Source organism: Cervus elaphus, chromosome 9 (genome assembly GCF_910594005.1).
Source record: "Cervus elaphus chromosome 9, mCerEla1.1, whole genome shotgun sequence".
Classification (NCBI taxonomy): Eukaryota; Metazoa; Chordata; class Mammalia; order Artiodactyla; family Cervidae; genus Cervus; species Cervus elaphus.
This window is the reverse complement of record NC_057823.1, coordinates 6,613,294-6,625,591: the sequence shown is the minus strand read 5'-3', so window position 1 is coordinate 6,625,591 and position 12,298 is coordinate 6,613,294. Positions and strand designations below refer to the sequence as shown.

The 12,298-nt window shown below is 56.3% G+C and overlaps 1 protein-coding gene across 1 annotated transcript in view; it reads left to right on the top strand.

Moving 5' to 3' along the window:
- Positions 1 to 12,298, top strand: part of OBSCN (obscurin, cytoskeletal calmodulin and titin-interacting RhoGEF) — a 226,880-nt gene that overhangs the window by 186,094 nt on the left and 28,488 nt on the right. The window contains exons 68-75 of the mRNA XM_043910748.1: positions 29 to 295; positions 2,385 to 2,657; positions 3,394 to 3,669; positions 3,966 to 4,253; positions 4,371 to 4,646; positions 5,156 to 5,529; positions 6,054 to 6,918; positions 7,681 to 7,959. Coding sequence (XP_043766683.1) covers positions 29 to 295; positions 2,385 to 2,657; positions 3,394 to 3,669; positions 3,966 to 4,253; positions 4,371 to 4,646; positions 5,156 to 5,529; positions 6,054 to 6,918; positions 7,681 to 7,959 — 2,898 coding nt within the window. The remainder of the gene's footprint in view (positions 1 to 28; positions 296 to 2,384; positions 2,658 to 3,393; positions 3,670 to 3,965; positions 4,254 to 4,370; positions 4,647 to 5,155; positions 5,530 to 6,053; positions 6,919 to 7,680; positions 7,960 to 12,298) is intronic.

Below are 12,298 nucleotides of genomic sequence, written 5' to 3'. Positions count from 1 at the left end.
GACACGTGCCTGGCCTGTCGGCCGACAGATCCCACAGTGGAAGTGGTCAGTGCCATGCGGGACTTGGCAGTGCAGGAGGGCGGCCCGGCCGAGCTCCTCTGCCAGTACTCACGGCCCGTGCAGGCCACGTGGAAGATGGACGAGCAGGAGGTGTGTGCGGACGGGCACCGCGTCGTCATAGAGCAGGACTGGACCGTGGCCCGGCTGTCCTTCAGGCCGGCCTTGCCCTGTGACAGCGGCATCTATTCTTGCGAGGCCGCGGGCACCCGTGTGGTGGCCCTGCTGCAAGTGCAAGGTGAGGCCGCCTGGCGGGCAGCCCCGGGCCCAGGACAGCCGCGCCCTGCTGGCAGAGTGGCAGGCAGTGACAGGATGCGGGAAACAGGGGCTCCCAGGAAGCAGATCGCAGGCCCTGAGCCCACCCACCCAGACCCCTTCTTGTCCCCAGGCAGTCGGACAGAACAGCTGGAAAACAAGGGCAGAGGCTGCTCGAAGGATCTGCCCCCCAAACGCCCTGTCGGGGAGGGGTGGGGGCCGAGGCCGGCAGGTAGATGAGCGGGTCCTGGGCCTTTGGGACCGTAGCCGGGGCTGGGTCCTAGAGCAGGGGAGGGCCGCTGGGCTGAGCTCCCTGAGTCCTGGGTTCAGACCCCAGCGCTGCCCCTTCCTGGGCTGGTCACTCAGAGGATACTCTGAGCCCCGCTTCCCCACTTGAAGCACAGCAGGGATGCCCCATGGGGGACACGGAGCAGCTCTGCTGGGGAGGGGGTGTCATTTGGCCAAAGCTGCATTCGATTTGGAAAACCTGAAATGTTCCCAGTGGTGAGAGGTGGCAGTGTCAGGGGGCATCCAAAACAGGAAGAGCAGGTGGGGCCCGGTCTGGGCCACGGTCCCTCTGAGGTCACTCGGATTCCATTCACAGACGACTTCAACAGCTATGTCTTTAAACACTTTTTTGTTCAGCCCCTGGGGGCCCAACAGTAAACAGACAGAGCTCCCTCCCTTCACTGGTGGCTCCCCTGTGGGAGGTGAAGGAATGTGATAGGAGCTGTGGGAAGGAGCTGCAGGGTGAGCTGGTCTGAAGGAGGCAGCTGGGGCTTGTGGACATCTGGGGCGGAGCCTTTGGGCCTCGGGCCGGGAGTAGAGAAGGAAATGCAGGAGACCGCAGGAGGGAGGCCTCAGGCTAGCCACTGCTGCTGTAAAATCTGGGATTGTATAGAAATAGGAGTTAAGGAGGGTGAGCTCCAACAGAGACTGTAGGCCCAACCTTCCCCCTGCCCCCACCCCCACCCCCACCATCATCGCCGCCAAGAGCAGCCGCAGCCTTGATCTGGCTGGGCGCAGCCATCCAAGCGCAGTGCAGACGTGGGGCACGTGCATTGGTCCTGTCGGTTCTGACTCGGGGAATGAAGGAGCCAGGGCCACGGGGGAGTCTGCTCTGAGATGTGAGCAGACCGGGGCCGGGAGGGCGGCAGGGAGACGGATACGGATGGGCCCCGTGGGTCCTCTGCTCTGGGGAGGCCTGTGAGCCTTGGGTGACGTCGCGCTCCTTTCCTGCCTGACTCCACCCCCGGCTGTCGCCCCTCAGCTTGTTCTGTGTCCTTCACTCCACCGGCCTGGCTCCCTGCTGCCGCCCACCCACCCCTCTTCATTCCCCGCACAGGGTCCCCTCGAGGTGCTTCCGCTTCCTGGACACCTCCCCTCCCTGGCTCAGTCACGCCCATCCTCAGAGATCTGCCTCCTCCAAGAAGCCCCCCGGAGCTCAGAGGCCACTGGTGTCGGAACCAGGGGCCTGTCATGGGAATGGGCTCTTGGAGGTGGCAAGCACTTGGGGCCCAGGCGCTGAGCTGGATCTGGGGCCTGGCATGCCCAGGCCTGACACCCTGGCTTCCACAGAACACGCAGAGACGCTCGTCACGGACTCCTGTGCTCTGTACAGGAGAATTTGGGCAGGCTGCGAGTGAGGGCAGAGATATGTCTGGTCCGAGTGAGTGAGGGGAGCAGCCCAGTGGGTCTGTTAGCCCTGGCTGGGGGAGGAAAGGAAGGGAACAGTTTCCCGGAGGCCCGTGCTGCAGCAGAGCTGAGAGGCAGAAGCCTCTGTCTGCGTTTGAGCCTGGCCGCAGCCTCAGATGAGTTTTCAGTCCGTGAATGTTTTTGAGGCTTCTCGCCTGTTAGGTGGAGCGGACTCTCCTTCCTAACCAAGGCCTGGTGCTGGTCAGGGCCTTAGGACACAGGGCGGCCCTGTGCGGCCGCTCCTGATGGACACCCAGACACCCTCCCCCCAGTCGCATCCTCTGAGTCTCTTTGTCCTGAGAGGGGCTCTCCCACATGACTCGGGGTGCTGGGTAGGAAAAGCCCTGAGCATGCCTGGGGCCACCCTCTTTCTACAGCCAAGAACACGGTGGTGAGGGGCCTGGAGAACGTGGAGGCGCCCGAGGGCGGCGAGGCGCTCTTCGAGTGCGTCCTGTCCCAGCCGGAGGTGGCCGCCCACACCTGGCTCCTGGATGATGAGCCCGTGCGCACCTCGGAGAACGCCGAGGTGGTCTACTTCGAGAATGGCCTGCGGCACCTGCTGCTGCTCAAAAACCTGCGGCCGCAGGACAGCTGCCGCGTGACCTTCCTGGTGGGGGACATGGTGACGTCTGCCTTCCTCACCGTCAGAGGTTAGACTTGTGGGTCGGGAGGGCGCTTCTCTGTGGTCCCCCCAGCCGCTGTCCCCCTGCGGAAGTACGGGAAGGTAGGGGTGGGGGGTTGGTCTGAGGCCCCTCCTGCAGGCTAACCCACATCAGGGATGCTGGGGCTGATGCTGGGACCACAGGGGTATGTCTCTCTCAGACCGGTCCCCCTAAATACCTCGTGCTGCAGTGGGGTGGGACGGGGTGGGCTAGAGCCCCTGTGTGAGGACTCGGGACTCTTCACCTCTCTCACCAGATCCCACGCTGCTCGGGCGCAGGGGCTGGCAATGAGGCTGGGGGCATGAGGCTCTCAGAGCCCTCCCAGATGTCACTTTGTGGGGGCATGGGGGCTGGGGTCACAGGAGAGGGCCTAGGTTCCTGAGACACCACCCCCCCCCCCCAGCTGGGTATTTGGCTGGGGGTCATAGGCGAGGGCTGGGGAAGCAGCAGTCATGGGGATTTCTCCACTGGGCACCTGGCTGCTTGGTCAGGGGTGGAGGGAGGTGGGGGAGCTGGGGCGTCTGGGAAGGGCGGTGACCTCTGAGACGAGAGTGCGGGGTGGCCTTGCTGGGGCTGTTGATCTCTGAGGCTGCTCCCAGAGGCGGGAGGAGCGGGAGGCTAGGCGCCCTCCTCTGCTCTGGGGCTGTGGGAAGGGGGTGGCATGGATGTCTCTGAGTGCCCCCAGGCCTCTGTGCTCACACTGCCACCCTACCCCGCCCCACAGGCTGGCGCCTGGAGGTCTTGGAGGCGCCCCAGGATGTGACCGTGCGCGCCGGGGGGCAGGCCAGCTTCAGCTGCACCCTTAGCGAGACGGTGCCCGTGGGCGAGGTGACCTGGTACATAAATGGAGCCTCCGTGCAGCCCGATGACACAGACTGGACCGTGACCGCCGACGGCAGCCACCACGCCCTGCTGCTGCGCCGGGCCCAGCCGCACCACGCCGGCGAGGTCACCTTTGCTGCTCGCGACGCTGTTGTCTCCGCGAGGCTCACTGTGCTGGGTGGGTGGCTTGGGCCTGCCTGCCGCAGCCTGGGTCCAGGGCTCTGGGGGAGGTGGGTCGGGGGACGAGGGGTTTCCGCTTCAGAAGCTGCTGGGGGCTGTCCATGTTCCCCCACGTGGAGTGGACTCGGGGCACCCAGTCTTCCTGTGACTCCAGCGCACCTTGGTCAGCCCCGCAGAAAGACGGGGCTGAGGGGCACAGCTGCCCACAGGACTCGGGAGCAGACAGCAGCGTGGGCAGGTCTGCGGGTGCCGGCGGCCCGCTGCTGCCCTGACCGCCTCCTCCCCGCCCCACAGGCCTCCCCGACCCCCCAGAGGACGCAGAGGTGGTGGGGCGCAGCGGCAGCTCCGTGACGCTGTCCTGGGTGGCCCCCGCGAGCGACGGCGGAGGGGGTCTCCGTGGCTACCGGGTGGAGATGAAGGCGGCAGCCACGGGGGAGTGGCGGCTGTGCCACGACCTGGTGCCCGGGCCCGAGTGTGTGGTGGCCGGCCTGGCCCCCGGGGAGACCTACCGCTTCCGCGTGGCTGCAGTGGGCCCGGCGGGCGCTGGGGAGCCCGTGTACCTGCCCCAGACGGTGAAGCTTGGTGAGAGGCTGCCTTGGTCTTGGTTGATGAGGGCGGGAGTCCAGCTTGCAGCCCTCAAAGCCTCTCTCAGCTGAGGGTCCCCACCACATCCTTGCTGACCCTGATCCCTGTTCCCAGCAGAGCCCCTGGAACCCAGGCCTGCAGCCCCCGCCCCCGAGAGCCAGCAGGTGGTGGCCGGGGAGGACTTGTGTCTGGAGTGCGAAGTGGCCGAGGCGGGTGAGGTCGTCTGGCTGAAGGGAACAGAGCGCATCCAGCCGAGCGGGCGCGTCCAGGTCCTCTGCCAGGGTCAGCGGCAGATGCTGTTGATCCGGGGCTTCTCCGCGGAGGACCAGGGCGAGTACCGCTGTGCCCCTGCACGGGAGTCAGCCTCTGGGTCAGCTGCTGCTTTCCAGGGTATGTCTCCCGGGGCCCGCTGTGCAGAGGGGAGGAAGGAGCCCTGGGGTGTGGAGTGGGCCAACATGCTTCTCTCCTGAGAAACTGCAGGAGGAACATAGCTCACATTAAGGACTGAGGCCTGGGGTGGGGCAATGCACCAATCAGTGTGGCTCAGCCTCCTGTCAGAACCCGTATCACTGACATCTGAGGTCACATTGTCCCCTGGCCGATGCCCCGCCTTGGTGCCCACCGCTGGCTCCGAATCCTTGCATGCCTGCCGTCTGAGCCCCCTGCACCTGCTCTGACCCTGGCCTGGGGTCTCCTGTGTTCACCCACTCTTGTGCAGGAGGGAGAATGAGGCCTAGAGAGGGCCGTTCAGAGCCTCTAAAACCTTGTCAAGATTGTGCATCGGAGCTCTCGTGGCCCGGGCAGGCAGCAGAGGCCTCTAAAGGGAGCTGTGGTCAGGAGCCAGGGCTGGCCTGGGGTCGCTGTCCTTGTCTGACTGGCCGGTCTCCTGCCCTCCTCAGTGGTGCTGACCCCAGAGTCTGGGGAGGAGGCCCCCGCTCAGCCCAGCCTGCCCCCCGAAGCTGCCCAGGAGGGCGACCTGCACCTGCTGTGGGAGGCGCTGGCCCGGAAGCGCCGCATGAGCCGCGAGCCCACGCTGGACTCCATCAGCGAGCTGCCCGAGGAGGACGGCCGCCCGCCGGGCCCGCGGCCGGAGGTCGAGGAGGCCGCGCCTGACCTCTCAGAGGAGTACTCCACGGCCGATGAGCTGGCGCGCACCGGCGAGGCTGACCTCTCTCACACCAGCTCTGACGACGAGTCCCGAGCAGGCACGCCTTCGCTGGTTACCTACCTCAAGAAGGCCGGGAGGCCCAGTGCCTCGCCACTGGCCAGCAAGGTGAGTCTCCCGCTCGACCTGCAAGGAGCGGCGCGCGTTTCTTAGATCGTTGCCACTCCATCATTCCTCAACACGTCGTCTGTCCACTGTCTGTCCATCGGTCCGCCCAGCACTCATCTATCCAGTCATTTTCCCACTCATCATCAGCCCATCTATCGGTCATCCAGCTACCGACCTGGTTATGAGTCACCTACCCATCCATCCATCCACGTGGCTGTTAAAACGCTTTTTCTGAAGAGCTGGAACCAGTCTCTCTGTGGTATTCCTCAGAGTGCTGTCCCCCTCTGGGGAAAGCAGTTTCAGGGAGGGTAGACCTGCTTTTCGGCCGCAGCAGAAGCCCTCAGGCACTCGGCCTCAGTGAAGGTGTTGCAGCTGCCAGCAGGCAGCAGGCAGGAGGCATGCTGGAGCGAGGCGTGGAGCTGGGGCAGGAGACCCAGGCTCTGCATCCCCCTGCCCTGTGTGTGCCCCTCCGCGTCCTTCGCCTGCCCTGGGCCTCAGGCACCCTACCTTACCTGTGCACACAGGTTGGGGCCCCAGCAGCCCCCTCCGGGAAGCCACAGGAGAAGCAGCAGGAGAAGCCACCTGCAGTACACCCACCGCCAGGAGACCTGAGCGCTGGGGACCTGGGCGACCCGACCTTGGACCAGGCTGCCGTGAAGATCCAGGCGGCCTTCAAGGGTTACAAGGTCCGGAAGGAGATACAGCAGCAGGAGGCGCCCGTGCTCCGCTGCACATTTGGGGACACCGTGGCCCAGGTGGGAGACGTCCTGCATCTGGAGTGTGTCGTGTCCAGCAAGACCGATGTGCGCGCCCGCTGGCTGAAGGATGGCGTGGAGCTAACGGACAGCCGGCACCACCACATCGACCAGCTTGCGGACGGCACCTGTTCTCTGCTGGTCACCAGCCTGGGCCGGGCCGACGCCGGCCGTTACACCTGTCAGGTGAGCAACAAGTTTGGCCACGTGGCCCACAGCGCCAGCGTGGCGGTCAGCGGCACGGAGAGTGAGAACGAGAGCTCCTCCGGGGGCGAGCTGGATGACACCTTCCGCCGGGCCGCCCGGCGGCTGCACCGCCTCTTCCGCACTAAGGGCCCAGCGGAGGTCTCGGACGAGGAGATCTTCTTCAGCGCTGACGAGGGCAAGGCAGAGCCTGAGGAGCCCGGGGACTGGCAGACATACCGGGAAGATGAGCACTCCATCTGCATCTGCTTTGAGACGCTGGCGGAGGCCCGCCGGGCAGCCAGCCGCTTCCAGGAGATGTTTGGCGTGTTGGGCATCCGCGTGGACATCAGCCTGTCTGAGCAGGGACCGCGCAGGGTGGAGATGCGCATCGGGAAGGTGGCACCCGCCCCTTCAGCCCCGCTGGAGCCAGCGCTGACGGCAGAGGCTGGTGAGTCTGCACGCTGTATGCGGGGAGGACGAGCAAAGCCAGGCTGGTGATTCAGCATCAGCTGAAGACTCAAGGAGGTGGCTGGGCTTTAGCTTCCGGTTGTGCACATATGCGGCCCACTGAGCTTCAAAGAGCCCTGACTTTGGGGTGAGACAAAGCTCAGTCTAAATTCCAGCTCTGCCTCTTTGAGCCTCAGAGTCCTATTCTATGAAATACCTTCGGGAATACTGACTTCCTAGAGTTTAGGGATTTATCTTTTTCCCCCATGAGGGTTTGAGATGTAATCTGTATAAAAGGTAGGGTCCCACATAGTCCAGTCTGAACCCCATTTCCCACTCTGGCAACTAAAGTTAATTGAAAAGTCATTTCGCTGTTTACTTCTGTCTCCCTCACAGGGAACATCATCACCCTCATAATGATTACCATCATAATGATACCCCAGCATCATTCCTCCCTTTAGTTCTCAGCTGCCTGGGTGCTTTCAATCCCAGACTGGCCTTACCTTTACTTCCCCTTCCTCCCCATTTCCTGTCTGCTATCTCTCTGACCTCACGGGAGCTTGGGAACCAGGCCAGCAAAGAGGATTCTTCTAGAGCATGGGGAGGAGGGGATAGCTCTGTTGACAGAGACAGAATTCTGTTTGGCCGCCAGTCTATGAGCACTCACGTGGATGGGCGCCATGCAGCATTGAACTGCTGGCAGTGGGAGTAGCTGAGGGGAACCCAGGGCTGACGTGCTGTATGCCCTGCCCTTCTCTTCTAGCCCCGGTGTTCCTGACCGAGCTACAGAATCAGGAGGTGCTGGATGGGTACCCTGTGAGCTTTGACTGTGTGGTGACAGGCCAGCCTGTGCCCACCGTGCGCTGGTTCAAGGATGGGAGGATGCTGGAGGAGGATGACCACTATATGATCAGTGAGGACCAACAGGGTGGCCACCAGCTCATCATCACGGCTGTGGTGCCAGCAGACATGGGCGTCTACCGCTGCCTGGCTGAGAACAGCGTGGGTGTGTCCTCTACAAAGGCAGAGCTCCGAGTGGACCGTGAGTGCACATGTGGGTGTGAAGATTCAGGCAGGGCAGGGATCCTGCCAGTGAGAGGCAGTGCTGGGTTGGAGGATTGCCAACCCAGCATTGGTCCCAGGCCAGGCGGAATTTGGGGCTGGAATGTCTTGTGGCAGGTGGAGAGTTCTCTTGGAGCACCCTTGAGAGGAAAATGGGATGGGGAAGAACCTGGGAAGATTTGGAGGTACCCCATGGGCACAGTGGGTGGTTAACGGCATTGTGGCATAATAAGAAATATATATATTTGATCTTTGTTCCTGATTCCTGGTGGGCCCCTAGATAGCTTCAGTACAAATAAATCCATCTGATTTTTGACAAAAATCCAAAAACAATTAGAGGAAACACAGAATTGCAGATTCAAGGATGGAATTTCAAATAGTGCTGGAGTAATTTGAACAATTGTAGGCAAAAATATAAACACACCAAGGAAACCAGAATCGAAAGAGACACATGTACCCCAATGTTCATTGCAGCACTGTTTACAATAGCTAGGACATGGATGCAACCTAGATGTCCATCGGCAGATGAATAGATAAGGACATTGTAGTATATATACACAATAGGATATTACTCAGCTATAAAAAGGAACGCATTTGAGTCAGTTCTAATGAGGTGGATGAAACTGGAGCCTATTATACAGAGTGAAGTAAGTCAGGAAGAGAAACACCAATACTGTGTATTAACACATACATACGGAATTTAGAAAGATGGTAATGATGATCCTGTATGCAGGGCAGCAAAAGAGACAGATGTGAAGAACAGCTTTGGACTCTGTGGGGGAAGGCGAGGGTGGGATGAGCTGAGAGAATAGCATTGAAACATGTATATTACCTTATGTAAAATAGATGATTAGTGCAAGTTCAGTGCATGAAGCAGGGCACTCAAAACCAGTGCTCTGGGACAACCCAGAGGGATGGGGTGGGGAGGGACGTGGGAGGGAGGTTCAGAATGGGGGGACAATGTGTACCCATGGCTGATTCATGTTGATGTATGGCAAAAACCATCACAATATTGTAAAGTAAGTATCCTCCAATTAAAATTTATTAGTTAAAAAAAGAAACCAAAAATAGGAACGTCAACCTTGTATGAAAATTACCTCAAAATGGATTACATACTTTGAAGAAGGCAATGGCGCCCCACTCCAGTACTCTTGCCTGGAAAATCCCATGGACGGAGGAGCCTGGTAGGCTGTAGTCCGTGGGGTCGCTACGAGTCGGACACGACTTAGTGACTTTACTTTCACCCTTCACTTTCATGCATTGGAGAAGGAAATGGCAACCCACTCCAGTGTTCTTGCCTGGAGAATCCCAGGGATGGGGGAGCCTGGTGGGCTGCCTTCTATGCGGTCACACAGAGTCGGACACGACTGCAGTGACTTAGCAGCAGCAGCAGGATTACATACTTAAATGTAAAATATGAACCTATCAAACTTTTAGAGAAAAAGTAGGAAGAAATCCTCAGGATTAAGGGCTAAGAAAAGACTACTTAGACTTGACTCTAAAACGAAAAACTGGTAAACTGGACCTCCTCAGACTTAGAACCTTTTGCTCTGTGAAAAATCAAGTGTTGAGGATGAAAAGCTATGGGCTGGGGAAAAGTACCTGTATTATTTGTTGAAAAGAATATTTTCCCTCATAACATTGTGTTGGAACTCTTCTTGCCAGAAATGAATTTCCATTAAATATATAGATTTATTTCTGACTCTCAGTTCTCTTCCATTCATCCAGATGTCTGTCATTATGCCATTACTACACTGTTTTGACTATCATAGCTTTGTATTCAGTTTTGAAACTATGAGTGTGAGTCTGCCAACTTGGTTCTTGGTCAAGATTGTTTTGAACATCCCGAGTCTCTTGCATTTTTTTAAGGAATATTAGGGTCAGCTTGTCAATTCCTGCAAACATAATCTCTGGATACTTATTATTTCTTTTTTATCAATGGTTTTTGAGTAATTTAATCATATTTCTTGGTGCACTTGTCTTTATGTTCCTTGTCTTGCAGTTCATTGAGTTTCTTGAGTTAATGGGGCTTCCCTGGTAGCTCAGATGGTAAAGAATCTGCCTACAATGCAGGAAACCCAGGTTTGATCCCTGGGTCAGGATGATCTCCTAGAGAATGGAAGGGCTGACTCACTCACTATTCTTGCCTGGAGAATTCCATGAACAGAGGAGCCTGGTGGGCTATATAATCCATGGGTTTGCAAAAGAGTTGGACACAACTTAGCAACTAATACTTGTAATATTCTTAATATTTATATTTTAATATTTTTCATTGTTTGAAATTTGTGAGGCATTATTTCTTGAAATATTTTTCCTTTCCCCTTCATTTAGGGACTTATACATAATCGAGCCACTTGAAGTTGCACTTGTTGTTCAGTCTCTCAGTTGTGTCTGACTCTTTGCAACCCCATGGACTGTAACATGCCAGGCTTCCCTGTCCATCACCAAATCCTGGAGCTTGCTCAAACTCATGTCCATTGAGTCAGTGATGCCATCCAACCATCTCAACCTCTGTCTCCCCCCTCTCCTCCTGCCATCAGTCTTTTCCAGCATCAGGGTCTTTTCCAATCAGTTGGCCCTTCGCATCAGGTGGCCAAAGTATTGGAGCTTCAGCTTCAGCATCAGTCCTTCCAATGAATATTCAGGGTTGATTTCTTTTAGGATTGACTTATTTGATCTCCTTGCAGTCCAGGGGACTCTGAAGAATCTTCTCCAGCACCACAGTTCGAAAACATCAATTCTTTGGTGCTCAGCCTTCTTTATGGTCCAACACTCACACCCATACATGACTACTGGAGAAACTACACCTTTGACTATATGGACCTTTGTTGGCAAAATGATGTCTCTGCTTTTTAATATGCTGTCTAGGTTTGTCATAGCTTTTCTTCCAAGGAGCAAGTGTCTTTTAATTTCATGGCTGCAGTCACTGTCTGCAGTGATTTTGGAGCCCAAGAAAATAAGGTCTATCACTGTTTCCATTTTTTCCCCATCTATTTGCCATGGGATGATGGGACCTGATGCCGTGATCTGAGGTTTTGAATGTTGAGTTTTAAGCCAGCTTTTTCACTCTCCTCTTTCACCTTCATCAAGAGGCTCTTTAGTTCCTCTTCGCTTTCTGCATATCGAAGGTTATTGATATTTTTCCTGGCAATCTTGATTCCAGTTTGTGAGTCATCCAGCCTGGCATTCTTCATGATGTGCTCTGCATATACGTTAAAAAAGCAGGGTGACAGTATACAGCCTTGACGTACTCCTTTCCCGATTTTGGATCACTCCATTGTTCCATGTCCAGTTCTAACTATTGCTTCTTGACATACGTACAGATTTGTCAGAAGACAGGTAAGGTGGTCTGGTATTCCCATCTTTGTAAGAATTTTCCACCATATGCTGTGATCCACACAGTCAAAGGCTTTGACCTAGTCAGTGAGGCAGCAGTAGATGTTTTTCTGTAATTATCTTGCAGAATCTTGTGAAGAATCAGCCTGGCAATGCAGGAAATGCAAGAGATGCAGGTTCAGTCCCTGGGTCGGGACAATCCCCTGGAGAAGGAAATGGCAACCCGCCCTAGTTTTCTTGCCGGGGAAATACTATGGACAGGGGAGCTTGGCAGGCTACAGTCCATGGGTTCACAAAGAGTCAAACATGACTGAGAACTGAGCACAACTGAAGTTGTACTACAGCTTATTCATAATCCTTTTAAATTTTAAAATTCTTGTTTTCTGTGCATTTCATTTTGCATAGTTTCTATTGCTATGCTTTTACATTCACTGTCCTTTTTTTCTGTAGTATCTAATTTGCTATCAATCCCATCCATTGTATTGTTTATCCCTAGAAGTTCTACTTGAATCATTTTTCTTAAAAGTGATTTTTTTTTTGCTTTTTAATTTTTGACTGCACTGGGCTGTCACTGCATATGAGCTTTCTCCGGTTGCGTGGAGTGGGAGCTACTCTTTGTTTTGGTGTGGTGGCTTCTCTTGTTGTGGCTCGCAGGCTCGAGAGGGCTGGCTCAGTAGTTGTGATGCATAGTTTAGTTGCTCTGCAGCATGTGGGAGCTTCCTGTATCAGGAATCAAACCCATGTCTGCTGCGTTGGTGGGTAAATTCTTAAGCACTAGACCACTGTGGAAGCCCCCCTACTTGAATCTTTCTGATATGTTCTCGATCTCATCTTAACTTTTTGAACACATGGAATACAGTTCTAATGCTTGTGTGAATGTCCTTCTCTCTCAGTTCTAACATCTGTGTCAAGTCTGAGTTGGTTTCCACTGACAGGTTATTCTGCATGTTATGTGTTGTGTGTTTTCTGACCTCTTGCATGTC